Source organism: Lolium perenne, chromosome 7, assembly GCF_019359855.2.
Source record: "Lolium perenne isolate Kyuss_39 chromosome 7, Kyuss_2.0, whole genome shotgun sequence".
Classification (NCBI taxonomy): Eukaryota; Viridiplantae; Streptophyta; class Magnoliopsida; order Poales; family Poaceae; genus Lolium; species Lolium perenne.
Window position 1 is genome coordinate 302163161 of NC_067250.2, and position 17011 is coordinate 302180171.

Below are 17011 nucleotides of genomic sequence, written 5' to 3' on the forward strand. Positions count from 1 at the left end.
AAAATTCAGGGGTTATTTGAAATTGTGAATTTACCTAAATAACCATGGCCCATTTAAATTAGCCAATTGGGCTCGTTTGGGTCGGCCCATTTGGCCAAGCCAACCCCCCCTTGGTGGACACCGGCCCAGTCGGCCCACCTAGTCATCTCTCTCACTCTCTCTCGCGCAACTAACCCTAGCACGCAGGCGACTGCGTGGCGATGGTGTCACCGCCATGGCCGCCGCCACTGTCCGGCCAACTCCTGCAGCCCCTGACCTCGCCACTGACACCGCCTGAACCGCTGTGCGGAGATCTACCGATCTGACCGCATGGTTTTGCCGAATCCTTCCTCCTCCGTTAGATCGCCACCCTGCCAGATATGGAAGAGAATCGCCTCCGGCGATTGATGGTCTCCGGCGAGCCGTGGACCTACAATGTGTCCTAGTTCACCTTGCATTAGCCCCCGCAAACCTTGTTGGAGGCCACTCATAAGAAGGTGTGCTCGATTTTCTTCATGTTATGTGTAGTTCCGGAAGGGACCACCACAGGAAGCGTCAACTGATAGATTGATTGGGTTGCAAGGACGGATTTGACAAGGGATGTCCGCCCGCGGTTGTAATGTACTGCCATTCCAAGTTGGTACTTACGTTGTGTTGATCAACTCATTCAGGTCAGATATATCAACAGTGTCATGGAGTGACGTAAAATGGAAATACTGCCGTAGATTCATATTAACCAATGTGAGTATGTGACATATGTGGAGTCCTCATGAAAACCATACGGGAAATCATGTAGTACTAACAAAATGGGACATAGATCTGACTGAATACTGCCGTCTACTCCTTGTCAATCCCTTGCTTGGCTGCAATCCCGTAACTACTGAGCTCCTAGTAAGTTTTAGCTAGAGCAGATTACCCTTGCAACGATCAAGGTTTTAACTAGATTCAGTTTACTAATATTTACTAATTAACTTCAGGCCCCCTTCCGTCAGCCTGTCATCACCTACTCATCAACCTGCAAATTATCAACAGGGCGATGCGCAACACTTGTCAGGACGCAGATTGATCGCCAATAAGTACCACTGGTAGCGTGTTCATAGGCACGACCTGAATTACCACAGCCGTAGGCTGGGCTGTAGTCCGAAGCCAGGTACGTCGGGAAGCTGCTGCTGCGGCCACAGCTGAAGCGACGTCGACAACTGCTCCTCCACCTCCGGGAAGAAGCCCCCGAACAGCGGCGTCGTTGTGTCTGCATCCGCGGCCTTCACGGCGGCATGCTGCTGCTGCCCGTCATCGGCCACCTGAAAGGTAGTCAACACACATTCAGAGAGAGAGCCGGTATATACTGCTCGAGCAAGCAACGCTGCAGGTTACTGAAATTAACCATGTGGCGGCGAAGGAAGCTGTTTTGGTCCTCCAAGATGTGCACCTGCACGACACAGCAAGCACAAAAAAAAAATCATTACAATTGCCAGGTTTAAGGAAAATCACAATTCCCATATGAGCAACTGGTTATCTGCATCTTTGTTTAATTTAGTTCCCTTAAGATTACAGTTACCTTGCGGTGTGATTCGTCCAGCTGCTGGCTCAGTAGTTCATCCTGCACACAAGAAACACTTGGTTCAGCGCTGCAGGTTCAACTTTTGAGCATTGAATTTTGTGCAGAGATTGTGACATTGTGTATGTATGTTTATACCTTCATTTCACGGACTCTGCCCAGTGTCAACTCGAGCTGCTGATCCAGATTATCAAGCTCCTCCTTGGTAGCCCCGGATGGCAGGTCTTCTCCCGTCTGCCTCCTCAGGCTGGCCTCCAGACGGTCACGCTCACGCCTCAGCTCTGAGATCTCCGTGAGCATCTGCTGCACGCAAGAATCAGAGATGCCAGTCAGAATGCTACCGTGCAGTTAATTTTTAGTGTGCAACTGTATGTACTATGTAGTACAGTATATGTATTTGCTTATTTACCTGATCATCATCCTCATCACCTGTCCCCTGGAACTCGGCGCTGGTGAAACTCTCGTACCGCTGAATCAGCTCGCTCCAGCTTAACAAATGATAAGTGAAATATGTGAGCACCAGGATTGTGCCGTGGGTTTATGCAAATAATCAAGGTTCAATCACTGAGCATTGTTAAATGAATTCTTCCGGCTACTACTTGTTTAACTTGCGCTGGTTGAACCTAAGAGCTAGTACAATTATTTAGTGGTTAACATTGGGGCGGGTACAGAAGCATCTGAATATGATGATGGCTCCTTATCTGAAGACGGCCGCATGACTAGAGGTAAATTGAAGAAGGAAACAAAAACCCTCTTTTGAGTAGTAACTTGATCATGAAACACCCCAAATGTAGTTTAGCTAGGACCATGAACTTGATGATCTTAATAACATCGAGATATCACGAGGGATGCAGATTCAGGAAATACTAGTTCATCGAAGCATGGTTCAGAATGCCCTTCTCCCAGAATCAATCACCAAGCGTACACGTACATTTACACTACTACCTCAGAGAAGAGCGACCGAAAAGCAAGCAGGGCAGAGTAGCACCTACTGCATTGTACTCTAGAAACAAATCCACCTCATATCGAAAACCGATCTACGACCGGCCGGAATAGATGGCACGAACGATCACGGGAAAGCTGGGAGCGGATGGATGGGTACGCAAGGTGCAGACCTCGTGTGTGGGCTGCAGTAGTGGAAGGGTTGTCCGGCGTCGGAGAAGACGAGGAGGCCGACGTCGACGTCGCAGAGCACGGCGAGCTCGTTGGCCTTCTTGAGCAGGCCGGCGCGGCGCTTGCCGAAGGTGACCTGCCGGCTGACGGCGTTGGGGATCCTCCTGATCTCCGTCCTCCCGCGGCCCATCCTGCTCCCGGAGCGAGCTAGCTAGACTGGAAGCGAACGGCACGGCGGAGCAGCGGTGAAACTGGTGAGTGGCGGCGGCGGTAGCAAGAAGAGCAAGAAGAAGAGCCTTGCAGGTCAAGGAGAGCATCGGCAGCGACTGGACTTTACCGTGTGCGGCACTGCAGGCTGGACACGCGATTCTTCCTTCGGGGCTACTGAGCCTGGAGCTGAATCTGAAGGAGCGACAGAGAGATGCTGCAGCAGAGGATATATGGTGGTGGCGGCAGGGCATCTTCCAGGAAGCTTCTGGCACTAGGAAAGTCCCGGTCTCGGTCGGTGGCGTCCGGCCTCCGGCGGGCGGCCGGCCGTACGTACTGGACTGGACTGGTTTGAAAGCGCGGGCGAGAAAGAGGTGGGAAAGAGACCGATTCTCCATGCAGCGCGCGTCGATGGATCAAAGGCAGCCTCGGTCGTCGTCCCGCATTGCCGATTTGGGCAATGTCTTGTGGATCAAAGGGCTCCGTCACAGGCTCCGAATGTTGCCGTTGAGGGGAAAAGCCGAAAGCCAAAGCGTGTCCGTGACCGGTGTGACACGGCCACCGCTTGACGTTTGGACGTGACAAGGGCAGCACTACGCAGCGAAAGCCGAGAAATTTCGTGGGCAGCGAAAGATCACAGCAAGCATGTGCGTTCATATTAGCCCCAGCGGGCCGATCCAAAACGGCGATCTAAACGGTTCGTTTTTGTCCATTTAGATCGACTCACGAACTGGATGCGTTGCGCGGTCCGGCCGGCCCGAAGACCACGCGCAGCGCTGCGCGAGCCATTCTTAGAAGTTATTTTCACTCTTCTAGAAAACTAGAGGTATGAATCTACTATCGAGCATAAATACCCCCTCTTGAAGTCACAAGCATCTACTTGGCCAGAGTATCTACTAGCAATGGAGAGCATGCAAGATCACAAATAACATATGACAAAAATATAAAATCGACCTCAACATAGTGTACAATGTTCATCGGATATCAGCAACACAGCATGTAGCATTACATAACACTACCAGAAAACATGTAAGGCTCAAACTAAGACATATCCACGAAGCTAAAACAACACTTTATTTGCTATTTTTTTAATTATAGAAGTCATAATACATTATTTATTTCCCTTCCCGTAGTACTACACCTACGATTCGCCATCATCTCCAAACATGCCACCTTCTGCAAAAGAAATGGAAGTGGCAAGGGTGAGTATGAGGGCATACTCAGCAAGTAGTGCAACAAAGGAATAGATAATCAGTAGATTAATCAGAATCAACGGGAGGTCAACAAAGTACAAAACCGAATTCGAGGGAACGAATATGGTAACAAGATAAATGAATTTAGCGGAACTGAAAACAGAAAGATTGGCATCACACATGACAGCAAGCTACCCAACCCGGGAGTCACAGGGGTGAATATCCACACTTTTACGCTCTGCATAGGGGTACCCCGATATCGAGAGTCTTGACTAGCCCCACTGGCACTAGCCAAGCAGTGCCCTTTGACCCGTTAAGACCCGGATACTCTGACCGACTGATGTCGGTCGCTCCTACGGATCCATCACCGACACGTTCCCGAACAGAGCCCGTCCCCAGCGGAGAACACAGACAGTCCCATACCTGAACTGTGACCGGTATAATATGTCTGCTGTCGTGATACCAATACAACATGATCAGGATATTCACAGGTAAGTGATACAAATCACTAACTTGAGATCTACAACCTCAAGGCTCCGCATGAGCTCCCGCAAATGATGCGACTCTAAAAGCCAGAGATGACTACCCGTCCACTGGTAGAAAAAGAGGCTTCCGTCCAGCCTCATTAGTCGCAAAACTATAGGAACCGCGACTAATGGAGTCTTTAGTTCCGGTTCGGGAGGCGAACCACGACCAAAGGCCTGGGCCCAGGGCGCTCGGTGGCCAGCTGGTGCACGTGAGGGGCTTTAGTCGCGGTTGGCCAGGCCAACCGCGACTAAAGGTGCCCGAAGGCCTTTAGTCGCGGTTGGCCAGGCCAACCGCGACTAAAGCCCAACCCCATATATACCGTTCAGCCCACTGCACTTAGCCATTTGGTGCCACTTCTCTTCACAAACTTCACAAGGGGGTGTTAGGTTTGCTTTTGGCTCCTCTTATGCACACAAAGTGTTTGATGAAATGCCCCAAGAGCATGAAACAAACATGATATGAAGTGTCGGAGCCACACTTGAGCTTCCTCATTTATTTTTTCCTCCTCGATCGCGGTTAGCAACTTGAATCTTGCATATGTGTCATTGATAAAATATGCATGTGTGTAGTTCATTGTTTAATTTCTATTGTTTATAGCTAGTTAGTTTAACAAATGCATGATGGTTAATTATATATTTTATATTATAATAATGCAGATGAATCGGCAATGGATGTACGGTAACCGACTCTCCAGCGAGTTCACTACGGGTTTGAAAGATTTCCTCGTAGTGGCTAATGCGAACAAGCAGAAGGGTTTTGTTATCTGTCCATGTGTTGACTGTAAGAATCAGAAGGGTTACTCTTCCTCAAGAGAAGTTCACCTGCACCTGCTTCGGCACGGTTTCATGCCAAGCTATAATTGTTGGACCAAGCATGGAGAAAGAGGGGTTATAATGGAAGAAGATGAAGAAGGGGATGATTTCATCGATGAAAACTATCTTGATCATTTCGGTGATACTTTCATGGAGGATGCTGAAGGTGAAGGTGAAGGTGAAGGGGAAGGTGAAGAAGAGGCACGTGATGAGCCCGTTGATGATCTTGGTCGGACCATTGCTGATGCACGGAGACGCTGCGAAACTGAAAACGAGAGGGAGAATTTGGATCGCATGTTAGAGGATCACAGAAAGTCGCTGTACCCCGGATGCGATAATGGTCTGAAAAAGCTGGGTTGCACACTGGATTTGCTGAAATGGAAGGCACAGGCAGGTGTAGTTGACTCGACATTTGAAAACTTGCTGAAAATATTGAAGAATATGTTTCCAAAGAATAACGAGTTGCCCGCCAGTACGTACGAAGCAAAGAAGGTTGTCTGCCCTCTAGGTTTAGAGGTTCTGAAGATACATGCATGCATCAACGACTGCATCCTCTACCGCGGTGAATACGAGAATTTGAATGAATGTCCGGTATGCACTGCATTGCGTTATAAGATCAGAGGCGATGACCCTGGTGACGATGTTGTGGGCGAGAAACCCAGGAAGAGGGTTCCCGCCAAGGTGATGTGGTATGCTCCTATAATACCACGGTTGAAACGTCTGTTCAGGAACAAAGAGCATGCCAAGTTGTTGCGATGGCACAAAGAGGACCGTAAGTCGGACGGGGAGTTGAGACACCCCGCAGATGAAACGCAATGGATAAAGATCGTCAGAGAGTTCAAAGATTTTGCAGCTAACGCAAGGAACATAAGATTTGGTCTAAGTACAGATGGCATGAATCCTTTTGGCGAGCAGAGCTCCAGCCATAGCACCTGGCCCGTGACTCTATGCATCTACAACCTTCCTCCTTGGTTGTGCATGAAGCGGAAGTTCATTATGATGCCAGTGCTCATCCAAGGTCCGAAGCAACCCGGCAACGACATCGATGTGTACCTAAGGCCATTAGTTGATGAACTTTTACAGTTGTGGGGCAGACCTGGTGTCCGTGTGTGGGATGAGCACAAAGAAGAGGAATTTGACCTACGAACGTTGCTTTTCGTAACCATCAACGATTGGCCTGCTCTTAGTAACCTTTCGGGACTGTCAAATAAGGGATACAATGCATGCACGCACTGCTTACATGAGACTGAAAGTGTACATTCGCCAAATTGTAAGAAGAACGTGTACCTTGGGCATCGTCGATTTCTTCCAAAAATTCATCCAGTAAGAAAGAAAGGCAAACATTACAACGGCAAGGCAGATCACCGGCCGAAGCCTGCGGAACGCACTGGTGCTGAGGTATTTGATATGGTCAAGGATTTGAAAGTCATCTTTGGAAAGGGTCCTGGCGGACAATCAGTTCCGAAGGGAGCTAACGGGCACGCAGCCATGTGGAAGAAGAAATCTATATTCTGGGAGCTAGAATATTGGAAAGTCCTAGATGTCCGCTCTGCAATCGACGTGATGCATGTTACGAAGAATATTTGCGTGAACCTCCTAAGCTTCTTGGGCGTGTATGGGAAGACAAATGATACAAAGGAAGCACGGCAGGACCAGCAACGTTTGAGAGACCCTGATGACCGGCATCCGAAATGGTTTCAAGGTCGTGCCAGCTACGCTCTGACCAAAGAAGAGAAGGTCATCTTTTTTGAATGCATGAGCAGTATGAAGGTCCCGTCTGGATTCTCGTCCAATATAAAGGAAATAATAAACATGGCGGAGAAAAAGTTCCAAAACCTGAAGTCTCACGACTGCCACATGATTATGACGCAATTGCTTCCGATTGCTTTGAGGGGGCTCCTGACGGAAAATGTTTGATTAGCCACTGTGAAGCTATGTGCATTCCTCAATGCAATCTCTCAGAAGGTAATCAATCCAGAAGTTCTACCACGGTTACAGAACGATGTGGTCCAATGTCTTGTCAGTTTCGAGTTGGTGTTCCCGCCATCCTTCTTCAATATTATGACGCACCTCCTGGTTCACCTAGTCGAAGAGATTTCCATTCTCGGTCCTGTATTTCTACACAATATGTTCCCCTTCGAGAGGTTCATGGGAGTATTAAAGATATATGTTCGTAACCGTGCTAGGCCAGAAGGAAACATCGCCAAGGGCTATGGAAATGAGGAGGTAATTGAGTTTTGTGTTGACTTTGTTCCTGACCTTAAGCCGATTGGTCTTCCTCGATCGCGGCACGAGGGGAGACTAAGTGGAAAAGGCACGATCGGAAGGAAATCAACGATATGTATGGACGGCCATTCTATGACTGAAGCACACCACACAGTTCTGACCAATTCCAGCTTGGTGGCTCCGTACTTTGAGAAACACAAGAATATTTTACGCTCGGACAACCTGGGGAAGCCTGAATCCTGGATTAGGAAGGCCCACATGGAGACTTTCGGCAGTTGGTTGAGAAAACATTTAATGAATGACAATGATGTTGTAGATCAGCTGTACATGTTGGCCAAGACACCATCTTCGACTATAACGACTTTCCAAGGGTACGAGATAAATGGGAATATATTTTACACGATCGCCCAAGATAAAAAGAGCACCAACCAAAACAGTGGTGTCCGCTTTGATGCAGCAACCGAGAATGGGCAAAAGGTCACATATTATGGTTACATAGAGGAGATATGGGAACTTGACTATGGACCCTCCTTTATGGTCCCTTTGTTCCGGTGCAAATGGTTCAAGCTAACAGGAGGTGGGTGTGGTGACCCTGCATACCACTGCATGTTGTAGTATGCCAGTCGTTGATATAACATTCACGAAGTACCATTCCGCAAATATTACACCCCTCAGAGTAGTACAACAGAACATAACAGGTCCATAACTCATTCATTTATTATTGCAAACATCATACACATATCGTATTGGAGCTCCTCTTGGGTCCTATGAGGAATACTCCTGGGTTCGAGGTGAACCCAACTTAGCTTACAATATAAGAGTCTCATTAAGTTATACATTTATTTTCTCGAGCAGCTAAATACTAAGAGTTCGGGTTGCTCGGCTACTACTTCTACTTGATGTTTCTAGGCTTGATCTCCTCCGGAAGCCTCCCCGGTTCCGTAGACGATGAGGTAGTCTACGCCTTCGATACCTCCAGAGAGGTCTGGTTCTTCATAGCCGATGATCTCGGCTCCTTCATTGTTGTCGTAGTCCTCCTCCAGACGATTCAGACAATCTAAGCAAGGGATTTTAAGAGTGGGATGAGTACGAGCGTACTCAACAAGTTCATTATAGATAAGAGGTGTTTAATGCATTAGCTAAAATATTAGACCAGAAAGTCTAATACCAATGCAGGTTTTGATAAACATTTCTTCAATAGATTGCTTTTATTTCCAAGAGCTATGTCCGTCAGCCTTCACCGGTTTACTAGAACTTCATGGAGCTCCTTTCCGGCCGCGTTCGCAGTTCCATATCCCGGAACAGGGAGTGACAGGTCACGGTTCTTTACACTCTGCAGAGGTGTGTTGCTTTACCCATAAGAGATCTTAACCTTGGTGCCAACCGGGCAGCTTTCCCGTCCACACTTCCTTCGGTGTGAGGCCCGGTATAAGGTCATAGCAAATCATATTCCTCCGCTACCTCGCACACCCACCCTTTGTTGCAAACCCCGACCCTGGGTCCTCGTCGGTCCACTTACACCATTTAAGGACGGACCCCGACCACGACAACAGTCTGGGATCGAACCAAACTCCTTCGCCGGTAGCTGCAACCCATCATAGACCACATTACCGTGGGGAATTAGAGTGGGATCCCCACCCTCAAGTTGTTCCGCAAGCCGCAACCGCTACAGTATGCACAGCATAACCGTGGGGACTTAGAATGGGTTCCCCACCCACAAGTTGCTCCGCAAGATACAACTGCTACGGTAAGTGCATCCGTTGATGTACAAGAGGTGGAAATACGATTGACTAGTCCGTCCCATTTCAGATCTTATGGTTAACACGGTTATTACGGCACAAGAATCACTGGCGACATTTGTTGTTTAATCCTAGATGGATATAAACCCTTGCAATGGAACCTCCACCATATCAACACAATCCATGGTTCCATTGCCCACCACATAGTCATATTCATAGTTATGAAATTAGTGGTTTTGGTTTTTATGCAATAGTGATAACCATAGTACTTTGCAAGTAATTTGATAGAAATACTCAAATGACATGAGCAAGTGATGAACTTGCATGAACACTGCAAAGTTTTGCATTTGGATGGTGTGGACTGACCCTTGTCCTCTGTCTCTGAAAAATAGCATCATTGTCCGATAAGGGCAATGGTTAAAGAAGCAATTATGCTTGATTCCAGTTTTAGGGTTTATTCCCCCCTTCCGATGTCGTTATTATTTCATGTGAGGGTTTATACTAAGAACAATTTGGAGATACTTAATTTAGGGTAAAATACAATCTTGAAATATTGTCAAGAGGTTTTTAAAATCCAATTGCATTAATGGACTTATTTTCATTATTGAAAATAATATGTGTGATTTAAGTTATCTCTACTATTAAATTGCGAAACGACCGGTGCGTCGTAGGTCGTCGGCTCTTTTGCCTCGCAACCCCTCATAAACTGGATAATCAGCCCGCACTCCTATCTCCATCAAACTTTCACGCACGTGAAAAATATAAGGACCCCAGGGACGCGGACAAAGATCCCCGCCGCCGCTCGCCGGTTGAAGCAGTACCGCTACCGGGCTACCCGAGCCGGCCGAGCCGGGCACGCTGGGAAGACTCCCACGACTGGTCTCACGCTCGTGGTCGAATCCTGGCTAGCTCAGGGCCGGCGGGGATAAGCCAAGTGCTATCGAGCAGGAACTCCTCCACGACCGGAATTTCCTAGATCGCAAGGAACAGGATCTCAAAAAGGTGGAGGTTGGGTGAGGAAGCCGGATGGGAGGCGAGATGGGGACAGGGAGGAGACGAAGAGGGGGGGGGGGGGGGGGGGGGGGGGGGGTGGGGTGGGAGGAGCTTGGCCATGGCGATGGAAGAATATCAGCCATGCGACGGCGGGGAGAGATGGGGCGGACTCGGTGGAGCATGCTGCATGCCCAGCTGATTTGATTTAGTCCCGTTATTCTTGCAATGAAATTACCAAGACATGGATTACAAATGGAGACTACATGGCTTCGTAGCCCTCTTGAGATTAGGCACAAACACAGAAATTCTAAATCAGGTAGAGAAGAACAAAAGAATGTCGCAGCCCTGGTGTCCTGCCGTGGACGCCGACCCTCAGGCTTGCCGTGGTTGCAGTCGACTCGCCGGGACATCTTGCCGTGGATGGAGTCCTGCCGCCCTCCTGTACTCTGTACATGTCTCTTCAATCTAATTTTGGCAGCGGAGATTGGGAAATTTAGATGGTGGTTTATTTTTAATAATCATGGTAGTTTAGATTTTGACCAATCAATGTGTAATTGGTACATTTGTCTTGCTCGTGCGGACTGGATATAACCGGTCTTTTGCCTTTGCACTAATGTACTACCTCTATTTCAAAGAGTATAATAAGCTATCTTTATTTTTCGTGCTTTTTTTACTAAGAATTATTTTAAATATATAAAATTTATTTGTATCAAACTGGCATCATGAGAAAGTGATTTTCAATATGAATCCAACAATACTAATTAGATATATAATCAATATTGTGTTACTTCATTTTTAGTCAAAGTTTGTCTTGAAAATACGTATGTGTCTTATTCTTTGAAACGGATGTAGTATGTAACTTGGCGGGATTTTTTTTGTAATCTTTTTTGGATGTGTGCATCCGTAGTACCGCTAGGGCAATGCGTTATTGCAGAGGCTAGGTGTAATTGGTATCTTCACGATATTAATATATACTCTTTATTGAAAAATGTAACTTGGCTTGGTATAATAAACCGCGTGATCTTTTTATAATTCGTTGGAATCCAGGGCGGTAGCCGTGGAAGGTGGACTGCATGTGTATCTCTACATCGAGCGACATGGTGGTGGTGGTGATGGTTTTGCCCTTTGGCTGTTTGGATGGCGAGGACTAGGCGGCGGGAGTTCCTAGAGCTATCGGCGTGGCGTACTGACTCCTCTCATATCGTGTTATGTACGGGCTCGAAGCCACTGTGCGAGTCGAGATATCAGGGGTGTGCGAAGATTTTTTCAGGCGAAAGCTCAGAGTTTTGATGATAACAGCGGCGACACATGTGGGTGTTGTAACCCTCTTGGGCACGTTGCTGCTATCTTAGTCGCACTATGGCTTCGGGTGAAAACCCTTGACCTTGCGGTCTCAACAACGGCGGCGTAGGCGACGTTACCCTCTTCGACCCGTTGTTGTGGAGCTCTAATCCTCCTTGGCAAGTCTTGGTTCTTTTTTGTTTATCTTTGGTCTGTTTTGTAAGAGGTTCTTCTTATCACCTTCTATCGGTTTGACCGTGTGTGATTTTATTTGTAAAGCGGGGACAAAACATGTTTCTAGGAGGATAATTCATTGTTAGTCAATAATGTTACTATACGACACCTTTATATGATAAAATATATGCTTTAATTAATTTACTATTTCAAAAAAATTATATTTTTATCCCGATGCAACGCACGGGCATTTAACTAGTTATTTAAATTATCAAATTAAGACTTATTTTTAATTGTCTTCAAAAATTCTCTTTGATATTTTATTTAGATAGAGAATTTTATGCTGATCAGTTTTCATCTTTTTAATTATTTTTTTTAGAGCTTTTAAACAATTTTTACTTAATTTCAAAGTTGCTGTTTTTAATGGATTTATGAAATGTCTATAATACCCCTGGGCCCCACCTGTCAGGTGGCCCAACGGGTTGAGTCTAACCCGAGCCGCCCCAACCGGCTCGGTCGGACCCAGACGCGCTCTTCCTCTCCCCTCTCGCGAAACCCTAACCTCTCCCGCGACGCGGTGGTCGCCTGCGCCGTCGCCGCTTTGTTCCGGCCACCTCCGGCCATCGCCGGCGGTGAGATGGGGCGCATCTGCACCGCCTCATGACGGCGCACCAGATCTACGGCGTCGATCTGGTCCTCGCCGCCTCCGCTTCTCGCCCCCAACTCGCCTGCTCGCAAGGCCGTGGAGTTCCGCGGCGATTCATCGCCGCCGACGCTCCTGGCGTCGTGGCGCCGCCGTGGCTGTGCTGCCATGGTGGGGGTGGTGTTGTGGAGCCGCCATGGCTTGGCTTGGCCTGGCACAGCCGCGCCCTGGCGTGTGCCGCCGTGGCCGCCATGGTTGTCTGCCTGCTCGACCCCGGTACGTTCGCCACCTCTCCCTCTCTCTCGTGTGCTTGTTCTTCTTCCTCCTCCCTTAGCTCTGGTCACAGCTTCTCCTCCTCGTGGAGTGACATGGGCATACCCTTCGGGTAACCATTATTAGTATACCTGGCTCGGCCCAATATGGAGGAGACCCAATGTGGAGAAGGCCCAACAAGGCAACCCGAAGAAGTAGTCGACTAGGACTCTTGTAAAACCCTAGGCTGGTTGCATATATAAAGCTAGCCAGGGCACCCGAAATAGGGAGGCCAATAGATAGACAACATAGCTCCGCCTATGGCGGCACCTTGTAAACATACTTATGCTCATATACTGGATTGCTAGCAGCACGTAGGGATCCTCCACCGAGGGGACCCGAAGCTGGGTACGTCGTGTGCCTAATCTCGTCCCCGGAATCTCCATCGTCGCTCTTCCCGAAAACCCTAGTCTACAATACGTAGGCATTGCCGAGGTATTACTTCGTCAATTGGCGCCGTCTGTGGGAATCGCGACGACTGGATTTTGTCATCCGGGCGGGATCCTTCATCATCGACAACGCGCAGATCGTGGTCATATTATCTACTGCAGCAGGTTTAATTTCGCCAAGAAGCTGTTCATCTATAGTCGGCGACGATGGCCAGATCGGTTTTCTCACTGCTCAACTTCATCGACAAAAGAAAACGCTAGCTTCATAAAAAAGCATACCGGGTTCTACACCAACGCTACCCACGCGTGGGCAGGAAATCAATGATGGCATCCTGTACACGGCCTCGTGCGATCAGAATTGCAGATGCAGCCGACTAGCAGCAGTGAGAGAAAAGTTATATTGGTCAGACTGCCATGCAACTTTGTCCCCTGGACAACGGAAAGAAACAAAAAAGACTCAAGATTGATTTAGTTCGATTGTTACTAGTTGATGGGACCAAGATCAAGTCATGCCATGGATTCTCTCATACGCACTAGAAAAAGAAAAGGAGAGAAGAAAAGCACAAGAGGATTATCGTCGGCTGCGCATGTTTGGCCGGCACGGAACCGCTACGGACCCGATGCTCTCGCGGACTCGCAGCCGAAAGATCAAAAACAGATACAGCATCCGATCCCGAGAAGAAGAGGACCGAAAGATCAAAGACACACACGGAAAGATCGGAGACTCAATTTCAACTCGTTCCTGCACGTTGTCGTGCTGAAAAAAGCTACAGGTCTCCAAAGACAAGGCGTGCAGAATTCTTTTTCAGCTGGTTGTAGTATTATCCGAAAGCTTCAAGGGAGGATCAAAGTTACACGCAAGGAAAAATCAAGTTGTACTACTAGCTAAGGGCTACCTTGCAAAATAAAAGGAAGTCATCTTCGTCGGCTACCAAGGAGGACATTGCTGATGATACGTATTTACTTTTGTCTCGGTCCAGCACGTCCGTTCGTCTCGACTGCTTTTGGTCTAACGATGTTTGACTTCAACAACACGCCATCTTCATCCGACAAAAAATACCAGGTGCTATATTTCCAATTAACTACTTTTTGCAAATTTATTTGGCAAATATTTTCTGGCTCGTGCTATTATTTGCGCACAGATTTTGCGCTACAATATAACTGCAGATTGAACAAAGCTTCGACTACTCCGCTCGAACGACCACGCCCGCTACACTTGGGGGTTTATATATCGTGGATCCACCACATCGGCTGCGCCCTCTTCATCGACTACTTCCAGCCAGGCGCTGCGCGATTACATCGATTGTGCCTGTTGCACGACCTCCTTTCACGTCGGCTCCGCTAGAGCCGATAAAAAAGCTAAGTCTCACTCTTTCAAGATTCAATTATTATTTGCTTCTGTTACATCCGAATACTCGGGGGCTGCACCATTACAACATTATAGTAAATTCACCCGACATCTGGGGCTGCGCAATTACTTCGTCACCACAAATATACTCGGTTACTTGGTGGAATTATTTTCTTCGGCTCGGTGAAATTATTTTCTTCGGCTCGGTGGAATTATTTTCTTCGGCTCAGTGGAATTATTTTCTTCGACTTAGTGGTTTTATCTTCTTCGGCTCAGTGGATTTAATTTCTTCGGATTACTGGATTGGTTTTCTTTGGTTAATAATTGGTTCACTTATACAATATTACCCGATGTGTTTTCGGGTCAATGGACTCATCTTCTATGGTTATCACTGGAATTATTTTCTTCGCATCAATGGATTCATCTTCTATGGTTAATACTGGAATTATTTTCTTCGGCTCATTGCATTCATCTTCTATGGTTACTACTGGATTCTTCGGTTCAATGGATTCATCATCTTTGATATCAGCGGATTCACTTTCTATGGTTATTACTAGAATTATTTTCTTCGGATCAATGGATTCATCTTTTATGATATTAGCGGATTCATCTTCTATGATTATTACTGGATTCTCCGGGCCAATGGATTCATCCTCTATGATATCGACGGATTTATCTTCAATATATGCTCTATATTTGGTGGTGTAATCCTTAATATGAATTCATCTCAAGTACTTCATCTCGGATTCATCTTCGGTATTTCATCCTTAATGACTTTCTTTTGGCGACACGGATAATACTCGGGGGCTCGACAACAACTTCGCCCCGAGTAATAATTATGACACAGCGTCTCAGCAACAATCATGACATCACCCCAGCGGCGCTCGGGGGCTCGGCTATTTCTTCATCAACAAATATGGTGGCATTTGCTTTCGCTGTTTGGTGTTTTCTACTTCAGCTTGACTTCTTCTCGGCACTCAAAGACTTCATCGCATCGACTCCGTCGTGCCCAATAAGCTAAGTGTTCTTTTTTACGCAAAGTTGATTATCATTTACTTTCATCACACCCGACACTTGGGGGCTGCGCGGCATATATTCACTCTACATATCATCGAATCCGAGCATCTGACAACGCATGCGAAAAAGAGAGTCAAGGAAAAGATAGAAAAAGTTTGTTTATTTGTGCAGGAGATAGAAAATTTCAAAGTATATAAGAGAGAACCCGACGAAATTGTTTTCAAGAGAGAACAGGACCCGACAAAATCTTCTTCAGGAAGGAACCCGACGAAATCAAAATAGCACCCGACGAAATTTTCTTCAGGGAGGAACCCGATAAAATTGTGAGAGAACCCGACGAAATTTTCTTCAAAAGAGAACCCAATGAAATTTTATTCAAGGAGGACCCGAAGAATTATCCTCAAGGAGGTGCCGAAGAATTATCCTCAAGGAGGTGCCGAAGAATTATACTCAAGGAGGTGCCGAAGAATTATACTCAAGGAGGTGCCGAAGAATTATCCTCAAATATGACCCGAAGAAATTTTCCTGAAGGAGGAACCCAAAGAATTATCCTCAAAGAGGACCCGAAGAATTGTCCTCAAGGAGGACCCGAAGAAATTTTCCTGAGGGAGGAACTCGACGAAATTATCATCAAGGAGAAACCAAAAAAAAAAAAAAAAAAAAAAAAAAAAAAAAAAAGAGGAGTAGAAAAAAAAGGGAGAAAAAAAAAAAAAAAGAGGATGGACAAATCTTCGGGTCCATTGACTCATCATTTGTTCTGAGCAAGAGCATCGGCGATGTGCCTGACGACAATATAGAAGAACCAATATATTCGGCTGTCTCATCAAGCCCGAGAGAAAAATATAGAAGAACCCGCAAAATGGGTCATTGCATCAGCCGAACAAGGCACTCGACAATATATTCTCAGAACGCCAAAGTTGCGATCAATTTCTGAATGCCGCAAATTTGCGAAGGTAAGACCCCAGATCCATTCTGCTGGGCGTGGCATCGCCGAAGACTGCGCTCTGCTACTTTTATCCGTATCAACAGATACGAAGAAAAATCCTAACGGACGCGTTAGGTACCCGATAAACATGACTGGGACTCGACAGAATGGTAAGACCTTAAGCGGCACCTGTCGAAGTTTACACCAGTATCCCGAGATCATGTCCAGGGACGTGATCTTGAAGTAGGTTTTTGCGGATTGCCACTAGAGCAGTTAACTAGTACCTGATCCGTCAGATGAACTAGCCCCAACTACCATTATCCCTGTACAATATAGAGATCAATGTCAAATAAAAGTAGCAATGGCCTGGATTCGATAAAAAGAGGGGCTGCGCCAAGTTCTTTATCGAGTAGTACAACTTGAGCCTATGCCTAGGTGCAAGCGCCTGCCCATAGGCTCGGGGGCTACTCTTATCGAGAGCATTGTTCACTCTCCCGACAAGATACAAGAGAAAAAATTATGGGGTCGATTACAAGCAAGTTGAGCCTACACCCAAGTGCAAACACTTGGCTGT

At 47.0% G+C, this 17011-nt stretch overlaps 1 protein-coding gene across 2 annotated transcripts; it reads right to left on the minus strand.

Annotated features, from left to right (window-relative positions):
* Positions 1–677: 677 nt before the first annotated feature.
* Positions 678–3240, minus strand: LOC127311980 (MADS-box transcription factor 30-like). 2 transcript variants are annotated; one of them, XM_051342455.2, is made up of 8 exons: positions 2988–3240; positions 2653–2866; positions 1947–2025; positions 1676–1837; positions 1538–1579; positions 1364–1408; positions 1087–1280; positions 678–994 (listed from the first exon to the last, which is right to left on the minus strand). In XM_051342455.2, exons 2-7 carry the CDS (start codon positions 2838–2840, stop codon positions 1092–1094), a joined length of 705 nt encoding a protein of 234 aa, XP_051198415.1. In that variant the 5' UTR covers positions 2841–2866; positions 2988–3240; the 3' UTR covers positions 678–994; positions 1087–1091. The 2 variants fall into 2 exon arrangements, with proteins under 2 accessions (XP_051198415.1, XP_051198414.1); XM_051342454.2 differs by having other exon boundaries at positions 1676–1840.
* Positions 3241–17011: the final 13771 nt, after the last annotated feature.

Bases quoted from the DNA above. Each gene is read 5' to 3' on its own strand.
- LOC127311980 (XM_051342454.2), bottom strand. From the start codon at position 2,840: ATGGGCCGCGGGAGGACGGAGATCAGGAGGATCCCCAACGCCGTCAGC. The intron at 1,580-1,675 runs GTATAAACATAC...TCTTGTGTGCAG, and splicing joins GCAGAGTCCGTGAAATGAAG to GATGAACTACTGAGCCAGCA. The intron at 1,281-1,363 runs GTTAATTTCAGT...ACTACCTTTCAG, and splicing joins GCTTCCTTCGCCGCCACATG to GTGGCCGATGACGGGCAGCA.